At 43.9% G+C, this 20,384-nt stretch overlaps 1 protein-coding gene across 1 annotated transcript; it reads left to right on the top strand.

The window, feature by feature from the left end:
* Positions 1 to 1,333: 1,333 nt before the first annotated feature.
* On the top strand, positions 1,334 to 20,378 carry LOC128116380 (medium-wave-sensitive opsin 1). The gene is made up of 6 exons (XM_052747563.1): positions 1,334 to 1,430; positions 8,465 to 8,761; positions 11,720 to 11,888; positions 13,598 to 13,763; positions 17,325 to 17,564; positions 20,268 to 20,378. Exons 1-6 carry the CDS (start codon positions 1,334 to 1,336, stop codon positions 20,376 to 20,378), a joined length of 1,080 nt encoding a protein of 359 aa, XP_052603523.1.
* The last annotated feature ends 6 nt before the right edge of the window (positions 20,379 to 20,384 follow it).

The following is a 20,384-nucleotide window of genomic DNA, read 5'->3' on the forward strand; positions in this document are numbered from 1 at the left end:
ATTTACTCATTTTTCATAGACTTTTGAGTTGTTTCTCTCTTTGAATCTCATCTGGAGAGTGCTGCTATGAACATACATGTGTGAGTTTTGTGCAGACATACTGTTTCTAGACTGCAGCTGGGCAAGGCTGTGACCAAGATTAAGTTCCACACAGAGCCCCTAGCTTGGTCCTGACACAGAGTGCATCAATTAATTCCAAGAGCCATTCTTGGGATGGGTAATTAAGGTTCTACCTGGCTCTAGCCTTAAGCTTGAAGCCAGGAGTACTGAAGAATGATATAGCACAGAAGTTGGAGACATTAATTCCATCAGCCCATGTGACTTTACTGAACTCAAGAAGCCAACCCAAAGGCAGCTGGATTTCAGGACCAAGTAGAAAGGAGCTGGTAGAACCCTTAAGAGTGGATGTGTTTCCTGAGGGGGCCATAGCAGGAAATCAGGAGTCTTTGCTTGGAACTGGCCATGTTCAAGGAATTAGTGGCTCCTGCTAATTGTGGAGCCAGCAGCCACACTGCTGTGAGTAAAGGAGGACAGTGAGGCACCCTGTCTAGACACTGTCAAGAAGCAGGTAGCAATCAGGTATAATCCAAGGACACGTTGTGCACTTGAACAGACAAGATAAAGGTACCACGTAGGCACTTTCCAGTGCTGTGCCAAGCTTTTGGGAAGACCTACATAGGCCCCTGGTGATTGTAAGAGCTGCAGCTGGTAGAGGTGGAGGAAGAGGGCTGAAACTGAAAGAGAGATCCACAGTCAGTGCCTATTCTCTTTCCCACGGAGCAGTCCTGCTAACACAAACTGTGGCACAAGGCCCAATTAAAAAAAAAAACTGTCCAGCAACACAGTCCTGTTCCAGATCTCTGCCTGAAAGGTTTCCAGGGGCTTTCAGCAAAGCCAGAAAAGGGAGGTAGACTGGAACTTTGAGCTGCTTTGCTACTCAACACTCTGGTCTACAAATCCCACCCTAGGGCCTGTCTGACCTACAGCAGTAGAAAGAAATGGAAGACACGTAATCACAAGCAAGGGCTACAGTGACTCCCACAAGCTCTACTGCAAGTCAGAGGTGGAAGGGGTGGAGGTGTGTATTATGCAGGTTCCACTGTGGGCAAATGGCCCTGAGCCACCCCTGTGGGTTGAACTCAGGAACAGGGAAGTGAGGGTAGGAGGGGGTGATCTAAGTCCTGGGCCGAATTAAGAGATCAGATGGTGAAGTGTTTGGGAGCCCTTAAGGTAAGGAGGCCTGGGCTGATCCTGCAGGCTGATATAAAGTTCTGTAACCCCACAGGCAATGTGCCAACTCTGGCAGGTTCCAAGGACAGTGTTTTCCATAGCCATGACCCAAAGGCTTACAGGAGGAGAGATACTGGACCACTATGAGGATAGCACCCACGCAAGCATCTTCACCTACACCAACAGCAACAGCACCAGAGGTGAGCAACAGGTGCCCTGGAGGTTCAGTTACCAAACCAAGGTGGCTATGCTAAAAGCTACCAGCCACCCTCAATTTCTCTCTTCTACGTAACCATATCTCCCTTAGCTTTAATGATGATGTCATAGTGGGCAGCTAAAAGCATAGTCATCCTAAAACCACACACACTCCTCCTAGCCTCTGGAAATCTGTGTCCTTGGAAGGGTTCATAAGATCTTCCTCCTTGAGGAAGAACAGGATCTGTGTTTTTATCCTCTAAAGCCACAAAGAGGCTGAAGAGATGGTCTGAAGAACATAGATCCACTGAAGGAAATGGGAAAGTTTGGCAGGCCTCTGAGTGTGCCTGACCCCAGAGAGGGAAGCTGGGGAAGCTACAGCAGAAGACAAATGACTAGGTTAGAAGACCTTGTTACAGTTATATTGTCCAACCCAGGGCCTAAGGCACATCACCAAAGCTGTTCACTTCTGAGGAGGAGAGCTAACAAATGGTCTTTCTGTCTTGAGCAGTCCTAGGAACTGAGGTCTTATCAGGGCAGCCTGAGTTCTGCCTTTAGAAGCTATGTATGCAAAAAGCTTTGCATGTGGGACTATCAAATGACTGAAGGCAGGCCCCAGTCTAGCACCAGGTCTCTCCTTAAAGCTTCCCTAGAACCCTGGGTTGGCAACACCTTGCTCTGGGGTTGCCAGGGCCACCACTGTAGGAACAGGGACTTTAGGCCAGACTAGCTAGCTTTCTGTATTTCACCTCCACAGGGTTGTTGTGGTTCTAGGCTTCATTATGGCACAACACCCCTGTTTTCTGATGTCAGAGGCTTTGTTTTGTGCAAAGCTTCAAGTATACATCAAAGTAATAGGGAGAGTATCATGAACTCAGGCCCTTGTCATTCAGCTTCCATGCGTTTTTATCTTATTTTGTCTGTGACCCTTCCAATCTCTTTCTTCCTGATTATTTTTATTTTAATTTTGTATTTTTTATTTATTTGCTTGTTTATTTATTTATTGAGAAGGGGAAAAGAAAGAGAGAGAGAGAGAGGGAAAGAGAGGAGTTGCATGTGGAGATCAGAGGACAACTTGGGGACATGTGTGTAGAGGTCTGGGGATAAGTTGGGGCAGTCAGTTCTGTCTTTCCACCATGTGGGGACTTGTTGTTCAAATCTTAGATGATCTTTTAATAAAAAAAAAATCCCATAGCCAGATATCAGGGTGAAAGCTGAAAGATCAGCCAGCCACTAGTTCTTACCTCTATGAAATCCTCAGCCTGAAGAGAGTGAGTTCCTGTTTCCTCACACCTTATATACCTTTCTCTGCCCTACCATATTACTTCCTGGGATTAAAGGTGTGTGTGCCACCAATGCCTGGCTCTGTTTCTCTCCTATACTGGATCAATCTCATTGTATCCCAGTGTGACCTTGAACTCACAGAGATCCAGATGGATCTTTGCCTCCCAAGTGATAGGATTAAAGCTGTGTGCCACCACTGCCTGACCTCTATGTCTAATTTAGTGGTTTGTTCTGTTCTTTGATCTTCAGTCAAAATTTATTAGGGTACACAATATATTACCACAGGGACTAGGATCAATCTCAGTTTGTCGGGCTTGGCAGAAAGCACCTTTACCTACTGGCTCCTCCTGATTCTTAGACATGAATCTAACACATCATATCCTTTCTTTTGTATGTACTTTGAATGTATCTCTGAGATGAAAGGACTCTACAAAACATAACTATGATGCCATCCTAATATCAAAAGTTTAGCAATGTTTCCAGAATATTATACACTATCTTAGTTGATGTTGGCAATATCTTACTTTCAACTGGTCATGGTGGCAGATGCTTGTAAATCCAGTGCCTAGGATGTAGAGGCTGAAGGATCAAAAGTTCAAGGTCATCCTCTGATACATATGGAGTTTGAGGTCACTCTGCCACACATGAAACCCTGTGTCAAAAATGTAAGTCAGGTAGTAGTAATGGTGCACACCTTTAGTCCTAGCCCTTGTGAGGTGGAGGCAGGTGGATCTCTATGAGTTTGGGCCAGTCTGATCTACATAGCAAGTTCCAGGCCAGCCAATGCTATATAGCTCTCAAGACCTTGTCTCAAAAAGACCATGTTTTTGTTTTATTTTACATTTAAATTTAGTTATTTTTTGAGAGGGCACATACCACAACATACACACAGAGGTCAGAACTTGTGAGAGTGAGTGCTCTTCTTCAACCTTATATGTTCCAAGGACCAAATTCAGATTGTCAGGTTTGGGGCAAGTGCCTTTACCCACTGGAACTTTATATCCCAGGGTGGCTTTGAACTCACCATCCCCTGCCTCAGCTTCCAGAGTCCTGGGATTACAGGCATGCACTACTATGCCTAGAAAAAAAAGCATTATACTTTTTTTTTTAAGTTGAATTGAATCAAGGCTCAAATAAAGTGTACATATTCGTGTTGATTACTAGATCAAACTCAGACCCTCATGCATGCCAAGCAAGCACTCTACCATTAGCTACTTCCCTTACCCAATTGCTACATTTTTCATTTTCCTTGCACTTTTTTTTTAAAGAAAATAACCATTTTCCATGAACTTTTCCTCACTTCAAATATTGCTGGTGACTAGCCTATAATATGATTATTTAACATGCTCCTTTGAGTGTATTCATTATTCTTTTATTGTTTGTAGATAAACAAAACAGATCTGAAGGTCTGACTGGTACCAGAGGCAGAATCCTTTGGCAGAAGTAATAGAAGTGAGAGCAAGCCCTGGGTTAGGAGCTTCCATGTAAAACTTTATTGGGGCATCAGTTCAAGCAGAAAACTCACAACTTGAGCAGAAAGGCTGCTTTCCAGACCAAGGGAGAGAAGCAAACTTTTCTTTGTTTGCTAGAGTGGCCTGGGGATTTTCTTCTGGCTATAGCTGTGGTCTCAAAAGATGTTCTATTTTTCATACAAGACATTGACTACTCCTAGAAATCCAGGTGCTGCCTCTTTTATACTTCTTTCCTGGCCTGGTGCCTCTAGTCATGATGGTTGGTTGGTGTCTGAAGCTTCTAGGAGGGAGAAGACACTGGATGAGTGTGGATCAGGGTGGTCCTGGGTTTTGTTTTCAGTTATCAGCAAGTCTATACACAGAGCTAAGTAAAATCTAACTCAAAGATCAAGGCACCAAGGAGGAAGACAGATGGACCAAGCCTTGTCATCCCATCCCAGTCACCCTGTTAGACACCTGCAGGCCCAAGTAAAGACACAGTGCTTTTGGTGCTTTCAGTAAAAGCAGCCTTCAGGTCCCTGAAGAGTAATGTAAGCTACTGTTACCACAACTCACACCTCAAAGTTATTCTCTACATCAAAGCTAGCAGGATATGAATGGTGTATGGCCCAGCTGTATGATCTTCAGAATTAGTGATCTTTGGGCTGGAGAGGTGGCTCAGTGATTGAGAGCACTTACTGCTCTTCCAGAGGACTCAAATTCAAATCCCAGCATCCACAACAGATGTCTCACAGTTGGAGTCTATAACTCCGGGTCCAGGGGATCTGACACCTTTGTCCTCTGAGGGCAACTACACTCACATGCACATACCTACATGCAGACACACACATCTATACATAATTAAAAATAATAAAAATAAACCTTAGAAAAGAAGAATTAGCAATCTTGAAGTTAACTAAGAGCCACCAAAGCTAAAGCTCTTAATTAGTTTTCCCTCAGTGGCTAGACCAGTATCCAGCTGGTGTTTTGTGTCTCAGTGAAGACAGCTTTCAGAAGCATCTCTTTTCTTGGGGAATCACAAGTTGCTGAAGTGCAATGTCCAGATGTGCTAAGCAATTGGAATGCCAAACTGCTCTTCCCTGACTTCCCTTCCTAGCTTGATTACTTTAATAAAGGGAATCATGCCTCAGTTTCCACCACTGGACTCTCCAAAGTGCAGCATGTGTGAAAAGTAGGATGTATACTCAATTCTTTCCCCTTCATTTTTTAGGCAAAGTCTCCCTATGTAGGCCTGAAGACCTAGAATTCACTATGTAGACCAGATGGGCCTCAAATTCATGGAAAGTCCTCCTGCCACTGCCTCCTGAGTGCTGAGATTATGAGAATGCACCACCATGCCCAGTTCTCTTTTCTTTTGTCTCCATTCTCCAATAGTGATTTGGTTCACCAGTGAACACCATAGGTATTACATCTCTTTCCTTTTCCTCCCAATAAGAATCTTGTTATCCAGGAATTAGAACTTAATGTCATATAATTATTCATTTTCTCTATGTCAGAACACACATACACACACACACACACACACACACACACACACACACACACACACACACACACACCCCATCTCAAAAGAGTGATACAAACACTACTATAAACAATAATATCAATGTTCGGTATGGTGGTACCTATCTGGAACCCCAGAAATTGGGAGGTAGAGGCAGGATAATCATGTGTTCAAAGCTATCTTCAGCTAAATAAGCAAGTCAGAGGCCAACCTGAACTATATGATACTTGCTTCCCCCCACCACCACCCAAAAAGATGACTAGGGTCTGGAGTGACAACTCAACAGTTAAAAGCACTGACTGCTCCTCCAGAGGATCTGGATTTGATTCCTATGGCAGCTTAAAACCATCTATAATTGGGAGGCAGAGACAGGTGGATCTCTGTGAGTTTGAGGCCAGCCTGGTCTACAGAGTGAGTTCCAGGACAGCTAGGGCTGTTATACAGAGAAACTCTGTCTTGAAAAAACAAAAACAAACAAACAAAAAAATCTGTAACTCCAATTCCAGGAGATCTGATACCTGATAACCTCTTCTGGCCTCTCACATAGTGCATAGACATGCATGCAGGCAAAACACCCATACATATAAAAAAAAGTGATAATAAGTTTTTAGGAGACTGGATAGATGCCTTAACTGTTTGCTCTTCTAGAGGTACCAGGTTTGATTCCCAGGACCCACATAATGACTCACAACCATCTGTGAAATCCATTTCCAGGGGATCCTCTTCCTGCTTCTGTGGGCATTACATTAGCATGGTGCACAGAATACATGCAGGCAAAACACCTACACACATAAAATAAATGACAAAAATTTTTAAAAACTTAAATAAGATTACTAAAGACCTAACATTTGTACATGTCCTTTCACACTGAGGATGTATGTCATTGGGTTGTGTAGCTGAGACACTGTACTTTCAATCCCTCTCTCTGGAGTTACGCTATTGACTGGATGTGTGCATTTAGGCTCATTTGTTTTGGTTTTGATAACCAGGGGTTACCTTTTTTTTTTAATGACAGATATACACCACCACATCTGGCAATCAGATATTACATTTTAAGTTTAAATTTTAGATCAGACATAAGCCACTATGCTTGTAATCCCAATACACAGGATGCAGAGGCAGGATAAATTCAAGGCCAGCTTGGTATACATAGCAAGTTCCAGACCAGCCAGGTCTACATAGACAAACTCTGTCTCAAATATATTTTTATAATTATGCAATATGTTGGTTATAAGGTTCCAAAGGTGGCAAGCATGGTGGCCCACACCTTTAATCCCAGCAATCAGGAGACAGAGGTAGGCAGATCTGTGAGTGTGAGGCCAGCCTGGTCTATGTAGAAAGTTCCATCACCATCCAGGGCTCTATAGATCCTGTCTCAAAAAACCAAAACAATATAATAATATAATAATAATAATAATAATAATAATAATAATAATAATAATGTTCCAAAGGAAAATCTAGAATACAAGATAGATTTGAAGAAGTCCAGCTTTCCTGACCCCATCCAACTCAATTGTTTCCTTCCCTGTTTTCCTTACAAACTTTTTGCCTGGGAGTTCACTTTTGCTACCTTTCTCTTGCTAATCTCTTTATGAATCCTGTTCTACTACTTTCAGGCAGGAAGGACAGGCTGCTCTGGTGTCATTGCTAGAGGCTCTGGTCCCCCTCCTTGACTGCTGCCTGGGCCTGGCTAGTCCTTACCCACCTTTGTCAGTGCTCTGCCTGGTTTGGAGTCTATCATCTGGAAAGGGTGCTGGCTTAGAATCTGTGACATTCAATTGCTCTAACCTCTTTGCTTGTCTATAAACTAGAGGTTCCAAATACCACCAGTTCCCCCTGCTCTGCTCCAGTTCACCTGCTGTGCTTTCTCAGGGGTGATACATTGACAGTCTGAGGGTTCTCTGTTCTGGGGTCTTTTAAAAGGCCCCATTGTGCTGGGTGGTGGTAGCACACACCTTTAATCCCAGCACTCGGGAAGCAGAGGCAGGCTGATCTCTGTGAGTACGAGGCCAGCCTAGCCTGGTCTACGGAGCAAATTCCAGGACAGCCAGAGCTGTTACGAAGAGAAACCCTGTCAAAAAAAAAAAAGAAAGGAAGGAAGGAAGGAAGGAAGGAAAGAAGGAAGGAAGGAGGGAAGGAAGGAAGAAAAAGAGCCCTATTGCTTCACACTATTCCCTTCTGCATAGAGACAGACTCTATGAGTCTTGGGTTGTCAATGTCCTGTTCCTACATCTCATATTGGGAGTTCCTGGGAATCTGTGCAGGGTTTCCTATTAGAAACAAATAGGCCAGTACACAGAGTGAAGCAGAGGTATCACAGAGTACAGTTGTGCTGGGGATTAAATTTACCTGTCCCTCCTAGCACAGCCAGGACAGCCCTGTTTTTCTTGAGCTATTTTGTGCTGGTTTTGGGAGGGGGCTGTGGTTTTTGTTTGTTTGTTATTTGTTTTTTGTTTTTTGTTGTTGTTTTTTTTGCAATGCATAGACTATAGAATTCTTGCAAGCATAGGCCTCATTGTGTGTACTTTCTTAGTGCTGTGAAGCCTTATTATACAGTAGGAAAGATTGGGGCTTGTGACCCTGTGCAATTATTCTGGCAAAAACAGTAGTAGTAAATGTCCCCTTTTTATAAGGAAACCAGTCCTACTGAATTAGGGCTCACCCTAATAGCTTCATGTGCAGGGCTCATTTAGAGCAAGGAAAAGTGGGATCAAGATGCTAGTGCAGCTGTGTAAAGCTTTGTGCAGCTCCTCCTCTATTCTGTACCTCTTGCCTCCAGGTCCCTTTGAAGGCCCCAATTATCACATTGCTCCCAGGTGGGTGTACCACCTCACCAGCACCTGGATGATCTTTGTGGTCATTGCATCTGTCTTCACTAATGGACTTGTGCTGGCAGCCACCATGAGGTTCAAGAAGCTGCGCCATCCTCTGAACTGGATTCTGGTGAATTTGGCAGCTGCTGACCTAGCAGAGACCGCCATCGCCAGCACTATCAGTGTTGTGAATCAAATCTATGGCTACTTCGTGCTGGGCCACCCTCTGTGTGTGGTGGAAGGCTACATTGTCTCCCTGTGTGGTAAGCTGAAGGAGACACAACCCGGTGTGCCTAAAGAAAACCATACTGCAAACCCTGAGGTTCACACATGGTGTGTATATATGAGTATGAAGGGAGATACTCGTGGTAAAAGCTGGATCACAGTCAGCACAGGGGTTGAAGGACAGGCTTACAAAATTCTGAAGACTTACATCTGAGCACACATTTTCTTTTTTTTTATTAACTTTTTTCCTTTATTTTACATACTGATCACAGTTTCCCCTCCCTCTTCTCCTCCCATTCCTTTACGACCACCCCCGCCCCAACTCCCATCTACCCCTTCCCCATCCACCTACTCCTCCTCTGTCTCCATTCAGAAAGGGGCAGGCCTCCAATGGACTTGAACAAAACATGGCACATCAAATTGAGGAAGGAGGAAGGACCGAGCTCCTCTCCCTATATAAAGACTGGGCATGGGGAACATGTTCCCAAAAGGCAGCTAAGCACCAGAGACACGTCCTAATCTCACTGCTAGGAGCTTTGCAAACAGATCAAGCTACACAACTGTCACACACATGCAGAGGGCCTAAGTCAGTCCCATGCAGGCTCCCTAACTGTTGGTCCAGAGTCCACGTGCTCCTATGAGCTCAGGCCAGCTGTCTCTGTGGGTTCCTCCATCATGACCTTGACACCCCCTGGCTTGTACAATCCCTCCTCCCTTTCTTCAGGAGGACTCCCAGAGCTCAGCCCAGTGCTTGGCTGTGGATCTCTGCATCTGCTTCCATCAGTTACTGGATAAAGGCTTTGTGATGACAATTAGGGTAGTTATCAATCTGATTACAATAGATGGCCAGTTCAGGCATCCTCTCTGAGCATGCATTTTCAAGTGTTTGCTTGAGTCCAACATTGAGACAGGCTCTAGCTATATGTACCCAGTTTTGGACTGTGGAGCTCATGTGGGAAGAGATAGATCACGAATCAGAGAATTCCAGAACCATATGAAGGGTAGGCTCTGGGCACCTTGGATGTACTCCTACCCAAATCAGGGATATGTGTGTTTCTAAGGCTGGTTAATGACACTGTGTGAACTGTTCCCAGAGAAAGACATCAGAGCTTTTGAGATATTGACTGGATCTAGACACCTTTCTTTACAACCATCACTAAGACCTCTTGGCTATGATTTGCTTAGGTTAGGCAGCTAAAGGCTGATGGGTAAAGATGCCTAGCCTGATGAGGTGTGTTTAATTCCTAAGACCCATATGGTAGAAAAAGAGAAACTCCTGAAAGTTGTCCTCTAACCTCCATATACACCCCATGGCTGCACACACATACACACTCTAAAATGTGGTGGCTAAGAAGTACCAATGTGGTAGGCTTTGTGCTGGAAAGGGCCCAGTAACTAGATGGTGACAATACAGTATCTCCATTACCCCTCTCTTACCTTATCTCTAAATGGTTAAGGAGAGCCCAATAGTAGCTAGTCTGGAAGACAGGCTCTGATGAGCATATATGACAAGGGAGGGTTTAAATGCCATGTGTATAAAAAGAGACTTTGAGAGGTCTGGACTTGGGGTGGGAGACCCACAAATAGACCTGGTTGGAACCCCACTTGCCTAGCTGTGTACCCAGCAGATATCTACCAGTAGCTTCCCCAGCTCTTGGTCTCTCCTTGCCCCTCACCCACTGGGCAGATTAAGTTCAGACCAGAGGGAGTACTGGACAATATCCAAATCTATAGGGTAGATTAATCAGGAAAGATCAAGTTAAGAAAGTCTATCTCCCAGGCCCAAGCACTTTCAGTTAGAGATGTGCACCTTGGTGGTTACATGGCCTTTCCCAAGTGGCATCCTCATGTCTGGCTCTGCTTCTGCTAGGCTTGCTTTTGTCCTACTCAGAGTGTTCTTTGTTTACCCATACACACAAAATAAAAATAAATACATCTTTTAAAATTATGCACTAAAAACATTAGCAACAGTGTTCTATACTAAAGTATTTCAAACAAGGATATGATCTGAGTACCAATAAAAATTCAGTGAAGTGACAATGAACAGGAATGACATTTTATAGTCTGCCACCTCAGTAGAGTGATCTGAGAACATCTGTCCTTTCTCTAGCTGACCGAACTAGGAGTGTTCTAATATTGCCTGTTTCATATTAGAAGGAATATAGAGTGTCCTTTAGAGGTTAGATGAATGAACAATAAATACTTTTCCCCATCCTGGTTCATGGGTGCCTGAGGCCTGTGTGCATACCTTTGGGCATAAGGAGTGGGAACTTGTGTCACCTTACAAACAATTGGAGAGACTCTGAGCTGTCCCCAAACACTTAAAAGAACAGCAAACAAGCAGAAAGGATACAGATCATATGTTCTGTTTCTTTGAAACAATGACACCTCAGTGTGGTCATGCCCATATGGATATGGACTTCCAGGAACTCCATCAATGGCATCAGAGGAAGAAATTACCAGAGGCCAAGAGGACAAAAAGCCCTTGAAGGGCCCCAGTGGACACATAAGTACAAAGCCATCAGCTACCAGAGTATTTTTTTTGCCTTCTTTTTGGTGATGGGGTGTGCAGGCTGAGGTTGAGTAGAGAGAGCTATGAAAGCTCTAAGGTACCAGCCTCAAGATTCTATGACTCAGCGACTAAACTGAGAGCTAGGACATCCTGCTCCAGAGCAGAAGCAATTGTGGTTAGAAGGAAGACAAGAAAGGGAGTAGGAAGATAGAGGGGAAGAAGGCATGTCATTGGATTTAGCTTGGAAGCAAAGCAGAAGAGCCTGAAGGAGATGAGAAAAGGTGAGACACACATGTCATAAAAATGGATTGAAAAAAAGTCCATTCACCAAAAAGTCCACTGCACTCTGAACCTGAAAACATTTCAGAGGATTTGGTGTGATAACTATGAGGGAGTCTTGAAAACTGTTGGCTAGTAGGAGGAAGTAGTGTGAATAATCCTTTGTTCTGACTCAAAGCCCCGGTCTATCTCTTCTTCCCCATAGGCATCACAGGCCTCTGGTCCCTGGCCATTATTTCCTGGGAGAGGTGGCTAGTTGTCTGCAAACCCTTTGGCAATATGAGATTTGATGCTAAGCTGGCCACTGTGGGAATCATCTTCTCCTGGGTCTGGGCTGGTGTGTGGACAGCCCCACCAATCTTTGGTTGGAGCAGGTAAGGGTGTAATGATGCTAGGAAAGTAGCCTCTGTAGGGCCAAGTGGGGAAGGTCAGACTGTGATCTCCAGGAATATCAATTCACTTCTGGTTCCTGGGCCTGCATGGCTCCCTGCTTATAAGAAGGAGGGAGAAAACTCTCCCTGGGCTCTCAGTGCAGCATGCACATGAATGTATGAATATTTGCCTATGGTATCAAAATGGGCCCTATGGCCCACTCCCTAGACTATGTAAATGTTTTTCTTAAGTATAAGAAGCTCACAAGAACACTAGGAAAATCCAAAATGCCCAACCTAGTGTAAGTGAACACAGGGTACATTTTAGACTTCAGGGCCCTCTTCCAAGCTCTGTGCCAGGCCTTTCTCATACATTTTACCCTACCACCTTCAGAGGTTTTTTGGAAGGTACACCAGGTCATCTATATCCTGGCCAGGCTCATTCTTTGGGGAAAATACTCAAAACTGATGAGGCAATGGCTCAGATGTTTGGTTGGGAGGAATGAGACATGGACAATTGATTGCACTGTAGTAAACAACAATCTTGAGTGTGTGTTTGTAGCAGGAATCTTAAAAAGTTCTTATTAATAAGAACAAACCTGGAGCCAGTTATTGGGGTGAATGCTGGAAGATCAGAGAAGCAGAACAAGCCACAGCTACCTCACCTTTGCCAGTTCCTCAGCTGATCCTGTTTCCTCAGACTGGAAGCCTCTGTGTCCTCATCCAGAATGAATCTTAGCCGAAACCAGCCAAATGCTTCTAGTTTCTGGTCCTCACGCCTTATATACTTTTCTGCTTTCTGCCATCACTTCCTGGGATTAAAGGCTCACTTCCTGGGATTAAAGGCATGAGTCACCATGCCTGGCTGTTTCCAATGTGGCCTTGAACTCAAAGAGATCCAGATGGATGTCTGCCTCCCAAGTGATAGGATTAAAGGTGTGAGTGCCACCATTTTCTGGCCTCTATGTCTATCTAGTGGCTGTCCTGTTCTCTGACCCCAGATAAGTTCATTAGGGTGCACAATATTTTGGGAAACACAATATCACCACATGTGTTCTTGTGACATTTGGACAGGGAATGTTCTTTCTTTGGGAAGCTTCCATCATTCTATAAAATAAGACTTGTAAAAAGCTTGTCTTTCTCTAGAACCACAATGACTGCCAGAAACTGAGAATTTTCTAGTGCTAGTCCTGGTGAAGGCCCAGACTGGATGATCTAATTTCATCTCCATGGTTACCCAGGGAGCATGTCCATTCATTACAGCCCTGGCACAATGGCCTCAGAAAAAAATTCAGATATTCATAGGTGTTCTTAAAAAGTAAGAGGAAGAGGAGGCCTCTTCGCTGTCTTATGAAAATAGCCTAGAACCAGGTAATGATGATAATTGCATAACCTTGGGAAAGTCTTCAATGTCATAATGGCAAATTTTATATTATGCATACCTTGCTACAAAGAGAAGAGAAATGATATGAAGCATATAATGGAAAAGTATTTATTAAAATCTTACTAAAGAATTTTAAGGTGATAAGAATATTCTGGAAGTACTACACTGTGTAGATATGAAATGCTATTGACCTGTTAACTTCTCATTGGTTAATTTCTTCTCCATTTAAAAACCTTCTGACTCAAGTCAGGGGTGTGCCCTGGTTGATTGGGCAGGTTCCAGGTTGCCCTAGCTTGAATCAGAATGGACTGCTGGCCCTTCTCTTTAGGTACTGGCCTTATGGCCTGAAGACATCCTGTGGCCCAGATGTGTTCAGTGGCACCTCGTACCCTGGGGTTCAGTCTTATATGATGGTCCTCATGATCACATGCTGCATCTTCCCACTCAGCATCATCGTGGTCTGCTACCTCCAAGTGTGGCTGGCCATCCGAGCAGTAAGCCTTTCACCCTCCTGCCTTCATCCCAAACTAGCAAGATGTCTAGGCAAGCTCAGAGGCACACCTGGTAACTCTCCTACCTCCACACTGCTCTGATCAGAAATCTATCAGTACACCTGAGTCTCTTAAACTACTTTTTCTGGAGAAAAAAAATCTCACTATGGAGACCTGGCTGGCCTGAAACTTGCTATGTAGATCAGACTACATTCAAACTCACAGAGATCTACTTGCCTCTGCCTTCCGAGTGTATACCATCACTCCTGCCTTAAACTGTTTTTCAATCCCCAGGTGTCTTAGTCACTGTTCTATTGCTGTGAAGAGATACCATGGCCAAGGCAACTCTTCTTATAAAAGAAAGCATTTAATTGAGGGCTTTCTTACAGTTTCAAAGGCTTAGTCCATTATCATTATGATGGGAATCAGACAGGCATGGTGCTGGAGCAGTAGCTAAGAGCTATATCCTGATCTTCAGGCAGAGAGAGAAATGCTGGCCTGGTGTGGGCTTTTGAAACCTCAAAGCCCACCCCCAGCGACACACTTCCTTCAACAAGGCCATACCTACTCCAACAAGGCCACCTCTCCTAATCCTTCTCAAATAGTGCCACTTCCTGGTGGCTAAGCATTCAAATACATGAGTCTATGGGGGAACATTCTTGTTCAAACCACCACACTATACCTATAAGAAAATATTAAGACCCAATGGTATGGGACAGGAGATGTCATGTATTGAAGTTCTGAGTTCCATCCTAAGCACCAAATAAACTGGGAGTGGTGGCACGTTCCTGTAATTCCAGCACTCAGGAAGTGAAAGCAGGAGGATTAAAAATTCAAAGCCATCTTCTGCTACATAGCAAATTCAAGGCTAGCCTGATCTCTATGAGACCCTACCTCAAAAAACGAAATAAAACATTGAGTAGTGTGAAGCAGGATGTTCCTTTGGGAGATAAATTTGAGGTTCTTTTTAAAATTAATTAATTTTATTCATTTATTTTATATCCCTCCTCTCCTCCCATTCCCTCTCCCCACCTCCCACCACCAGCCCCAATCTACTTCCCCTCTGTTTCTGTTCAGAAAGGGGCAGGCCTTCTATGGATATCAACAAAACATGGCATATCAGGTTTCTGTAAGACTAAGTACCTCCCCTTGTGTTAAGGCTGGGCAATGCAACCCAGTATGAGGAATAGGGTAACAAAAGCCAGTCAAACATGTACAATATATTTTGATCATATTCTTTCCCTCTCCTAAATCCTCTCAAATCCTCCCCCACCCAACTTCACGCAAACTCTCTCTCTCTCCCTCCCTCTCTCTCTCCTTCTATCCCTCTCATAAAAAAAAACCAACAGTCAAAACAAATTAACAAAAATCATTAAGACAAAAATATCAAAGCAAAACAAAAATGTACACACAAAAAACCAACAACAAGCAAGCAAACAAGCAATAACAACAAAAACATGGAGTCTATTTTATGTTAGAAGCTACTCCTGGGTATGGAGTAGCTTCCTGGAGTGTGGTAGATATACCTAGTGACATTCCATTGGAGAAAACTGATTTTCCCTTTTCTAGCGTGTATCAATTGCAAATAGCTTCTTGGTTAGGGGTGGGACTTCTACCTCTGTGCTAGAATTTTATATGGTTTAAATTTGTGCAGGTCTTGTGTGTACTGTCACAGCCCTAAATGGGATGTCTTTATCAAACCCCAGTCCTCAAGGCTCAAGGATCTGTGCAGAAAAGGAGTCAGAAAGATTGTAAAATCTAGAGGTGGTAAACAGCTCCAAGGATACAGTGTCATCCAGACACAACAAGACTGATATACATGAATGAAGTTCTTGCAGTCTCAACCTTCCTTGTTCTCACTCCTATGGGATGGAAAGTCACTGCCTGCCCATTCCTAGAGGACCCAGTAAGGGAGCATAACTGTGCCTTTCCCCTGGCCCAGAACAATCCTCCTACAGGGCATAACCAACAGAGTACCTGTATTCCCTTCACAGGAGTCTTAGTTACTGTTCTATTGCTGTGAAGAGACATCATGACCAAGGCAACCTATAAAAGAAAGCATTTAATTAGGGGATGCTTATAGTTTCAGAGGGTGAGTCCATGAACATTGTGGTGGGGAGCATGGCAGCAGGCAAGCAGGCATGGTGCTGGAGCAGTATCTGAGAGCTTACATCCTGATCTGTAAGTTGGAGGCAGAGAGAGATAGCCTGACCCTGGCATGGTCTTTTGAAACCTCAAAGCTCACTCCTAATGATACATCTCCTTCAACAAGGCCAAACCTCCTAATCCTTCCAAAACATTTCCACCAACTAGGGACCAAACATTCAAATATATGAGCCTATGGAGGGCACTCTCATTCAAACCACCACAATGGGGCTCTTGAGGATGACCAAGAAGTAGACTCAAGGGTGCTATTTGCCCTCAGACCTGCTCTCCACTGTCCTGTGTCTGGTGTTCCATCTTAGGAAGCCAATTCTGTCAGCAGTCCCTAACCCATCAACATCCCTACCCAGGCCAGGCTACCACTGGGGATTATCCTGCAAAAAAAATGATAGTAAGGGGATGTGTGAGCTGGGTACTGTATGCTAAGAGCTCTGTGCTCCTCTACTGGTCTCCCTCTCCAGCATAAATTGTCTTTTTGTCCAACAACTCTCCTACCATTTACTTTGTGTTCCATTTGTTCATTGCTGGGACTTTGTGTAACAGAAAGTCCCTCCAGGTGGTACTTTTCCTATATGAAGCTGCTTTGTGCTCACCCCTGCATGAATGGGTATTTATAAGCTCTTTCTGGAAAAGACCATGAGCTCCACCAGGAGGCTCCACTCACTTTAGTGTCTTGTAATGAAGGCTGCAATTTGGTCCCTGGGTTGGTGGTCTCATATCAGAATCAATTTAGCTAGCTCCCACAGGGTTTCCTTCAAGCTTTAGCAGTATTAGCTCTTGGCTAGTAAAACCCATCACTGCTGTTTCAGCTCTCACCAGATTCTAGCCCTCATGGTTCCTTTTACAGCTAACCTTTCATGGCAGATAATGGCTGACCTCTATCCTTTAGAAAGCCTGGGTGAAGTGTGTATATGGCTCTTGCATTGCCACTGGGCACCCTGCCAGGCCTGGTTTAGTCAAAGCGAACTTGACTTCTAGGGCTCAGTTCAAGACTCCAGACTCAAATCTGAGCACAAGACTAGATCTTCTTCGAAGGGATCATATAAAGGCTAAACTCAGTCTCCTTAGTTCTCTTTTGCAAACTTCTATGAAACTACAGGCAACAGCTTCAAAAGTCTGGTCTGAGGGTTGACCTTGGCCAGGCCAGGCACTTGTTACCTCAAGGCCTACAGGAACTCCTACAAAGCTCCAGGATCACTCTGGCTCCCAAGTCAAGTCATCCTCTGACTGAGGGTGGGAAGCAGGATTGGGATACTAGGTGGACTATTTCTTACTCCCCATAGATCCCTAGGTATCCCTCTTCTTGTTAGTATCCTGACTTAGTGCCTGAGCAACACCAATAGTCCCTCTATATATAGAGACCTAACTGACTTTTCCACTCACTGTTCTTGTCTTCTCTAGGTGGCAAAGCAACAGAAAGAATCTGAGTCCACCCAGAAGGCCGAGAGGGAGGTGACACGAATGGTGGTGGTGATGGTCTTTGCATATTGCCTCTGCTGGGGACCCTATACTTTCTTTGCATGCTTTGCTACTGCCCACCCTGGCTATGCCTTCCACCCTCTTGTGGCCTCCATACCATCCTACTTTGCCAAAAGTGCCACTATCTATAACCCCATTATCTATGTCTTTATGAACCGGCAGGTAAGCAAGAGCATGAGCAGATCAAATTCAAAATGGCCCATAACTCAGTGAAGGTTTTTACCTGGAATCAAGCCATCAATGAGAAAGCTTTATGGAGAACCTGGGGGTGGGGACTGATGATATGCCTCCAAGAAAACGAGTGTGAGAAGGCTTTGCATGTGATCCACCCTCTCCAGACCTCCTCTCAACCATGAGCTCTGTTATCCTTGCACCGTCTCCACCTGAGTCTGGTACTTAAGAAAGTGCAGTGCACTGCAAGTTCTTCCCTTCTGATGACCCCACAACTATGGACAGGAATCTTCAAAGGGTGCTGTTATAATCCAGATGTACTAAGCACTCAGTGAGCACGCAATGACACTAGCTAGTTCTGCTCCTCTTGTGTTTACAGATTCAACTCAAAATTTTCCCATTTTCAAACCTTGACTTTGGGATTTTTGCCTCCTTATAAGTTTAACCTTTCTTAGCTATACTAGATAAGAGATCAAGAGCTTTTATGAGCTCATGAATTAGTTCAGAGAGAGCATGCTATGGCTTTGTCCAAAGTCTTATCTGATGGCAACTATCCTTAACTATCATATCCACATATCCACATATCATGTGGACTTTGACACAAGTTGCTCATGACTCTTAGACCATCCTGGTAGGTTATAGGTGAACCTTAAGAGGTTCATCACCTTCTGAGTGCCATTTGCTTTCCTCTTCCTTGAATCCATCACATGCACTTCATTAAGGGGTATCTACTGTGTGAGTTATTAGTAATCAGAAGTGTTCCCTGGGGCCTCTCATTTCATCAGACTCTGTGAGTCCTTCCAATTGACTCCACTTTCCTCTATTGTCTTCCTTCCTCTGGTGCTTGGGATGGAACACAAGGTCTGGTGCATGCCAGGCAAGTGTCCCACCCCAGATCTCCTCTGCCAAAAACTGAAAGCAATTCTAGAAAGAGATCCTTGTGAAAGACAGGAAACAAAGGTGGCCAGGTGTGCAAATTTTACTTTCACTCCTTCTGCTTTATTCCAAGAAAATTGATGTAGAAGTAACCGTCTTATTAAATAAGAAACACAGAGCCAATGCAAAGATGAAAGCCCAAGAGGTCAGAGCTAAAAGCCTTACCCTTCACTGTTGCAGCTATCCTCTTCAGCCAAAAGAGCTACTTCCTATGTGTTTGTCTTTATATAGACTTTCTGTTCTGCCTTCTCATTGGTTGTAAACCCAACCACATGACCTCCTGGTCACTGCCCATCTGTACAGACCTCCAGGTCTTCTATGGTTGGTATTGAGATTAAAGGCATGTGTCTCCATGCTGGCTGTATCCTTGAACACACAGATATCCGCCTAGCTCTGCCTCCCAAGAGCTGGGATTAAAGGTGCACCACCACTGCCCAGCTTCTGCTATGGCTTGCTATTAGCTCTGATCCCCAGGCAACTTTATTTATTAACACACAAATAAAATCACATTTCAATACAAATAAAATATCACCATAAATTGGAACAGGGGATTTCATTCTTGTTCACTGCTATCTCCCTCCAGAACAGAGTCAGGCATAAAGTGAAAACTCAGTAAGTAGATGTTGAATGAATTTCTTGCCTTATCTGCCAGTTTTTCAGCCAAGTTCATGTTGTTATTTAGCCCATCTCTAATGTTATCAATGTCAACACTTAAGTATTTTCATTTTGAGAGTTTTTTTTAAATTTATTTATTTATTATGTATACAGAAGAGGGCACCAGATCTCATTACAGATGGTTGTGAGCCACCATGTGGTTGCTGGGAATTGAACTCAGGACCTCTGGAAATGTAGTCAGTGCTCTTAACCTCTGAGCCATCTCTCCAGCCCCCATTTTGAGAGTTTTAATGTGAGAGGGAATGGAGATAGTCATAAATAGAGCTGAAATTAGTGACACTTCTACTTTGGGTTCTCAAAGCTTTGTAGTTGAGCTCCTTTAGATGGCATTGGTTTTGGTCACTGCCTAAGTATCCTGAGGCTACCACAATAAATTCCACAAGCTTTGTGGCTTAAAACCACACAACTGTAGTTCAGTGACAGAGTACTTGCCTAACATACACAAAGCTTTAGGCTAAGTTCCTAGCTCAGCAACAAACAAGCAAACAAAACAAGAAAATAGGAATCAAGTTTCTCACAGTTCCAGAGGCCAGAAATCTGAGGTCTAGGTATCAGCATTATTATTGTTCCTTCTGGAGGTGCTGAGACAGTATCAGTCTTATCTCTCTCTCCTAGCTTCCCTTGTCCTACTACTCACAAACATGCTGTCCCAATATTATTCTTCACATAGTCATTTCTCTGGATGCTAAATATTATCTAAATCTTCCTCTTCTCACAAGAACACTGGTCACTGGACTAGTGACAATGCTAATCCAGTATGACCTCATTGTAACATACATGTGCAAAGACTCCAGTTCCAAAAAAGGTACAGTCATAGGTTCCAGTAATTAGGATTTGGCATTTTTTAGGAGCAGTCACAATTCAACTAGAATCACCATTAACCACTAAATTAGATGATTCAGTCCTCCTCTATCCATATGTGTAAAGAATATGATGTAAAAGTCATCCCACTCATAGTATTCCAAATGGGAGAAGGGAAGGTGTACATCCACAAAGTGACAGTACCAAATACCCCAAGCCTCACCTTTAGCACAGTGCACTAGCTGTTTCTGCTTTGCTGAATAATGTTTTCTGTCCTTCTAGTTTCGAAACTGCATCTTACAGCTCTTTGGAAACAAAGTTGATGATATCTCTGAACTTTCCAGGACCTCCAAAACAGAAGTCTTGTCTGTCTCTTCGGTGTCACCTGCATGAGGTCTG

Source organism: Peromyscus californicus, unplaced genomic scaffold (assembly GCF_007827085.1).
Source record: "Peromyscus californicus insignis strain IS unplaced genomic scaffold, ASM782708v3 Scaffold_10__1_contigs__length_136768540, whole genome shotgun sequence".
Lineage (NCBI taxonomy): Eukaryota > Metazoa > Chordata > Mammalia > Rodentia > Cricetidae > Peromyscus > Peromyscus californicus.

Bases quoted from the DNA above. Each gene is read 5' to 3' on its own strand.
- LOC128116380 (XM_052747563.1), top strand. From the start codon at position 1,334: ATGACCCAAAGGCTTACAGGAGGAGAGATACTGGACCACTATGAGGAT. The intron at 8,762-11,719 runs GTAAGCTGAAGG...TCTTCCCCATAG, and splicing joins CTACATTGTCTCCCTGTGTG to GCATCACAGGCCTCTGGTCC. The intron at 11,889-13,597 runs GTAAGGGTGTAA...CCTTCTCTTTAG, and splicing joins CCAATCTTTGGTTGGAGCAG to GTACTGGCCTTATGGCCTGA.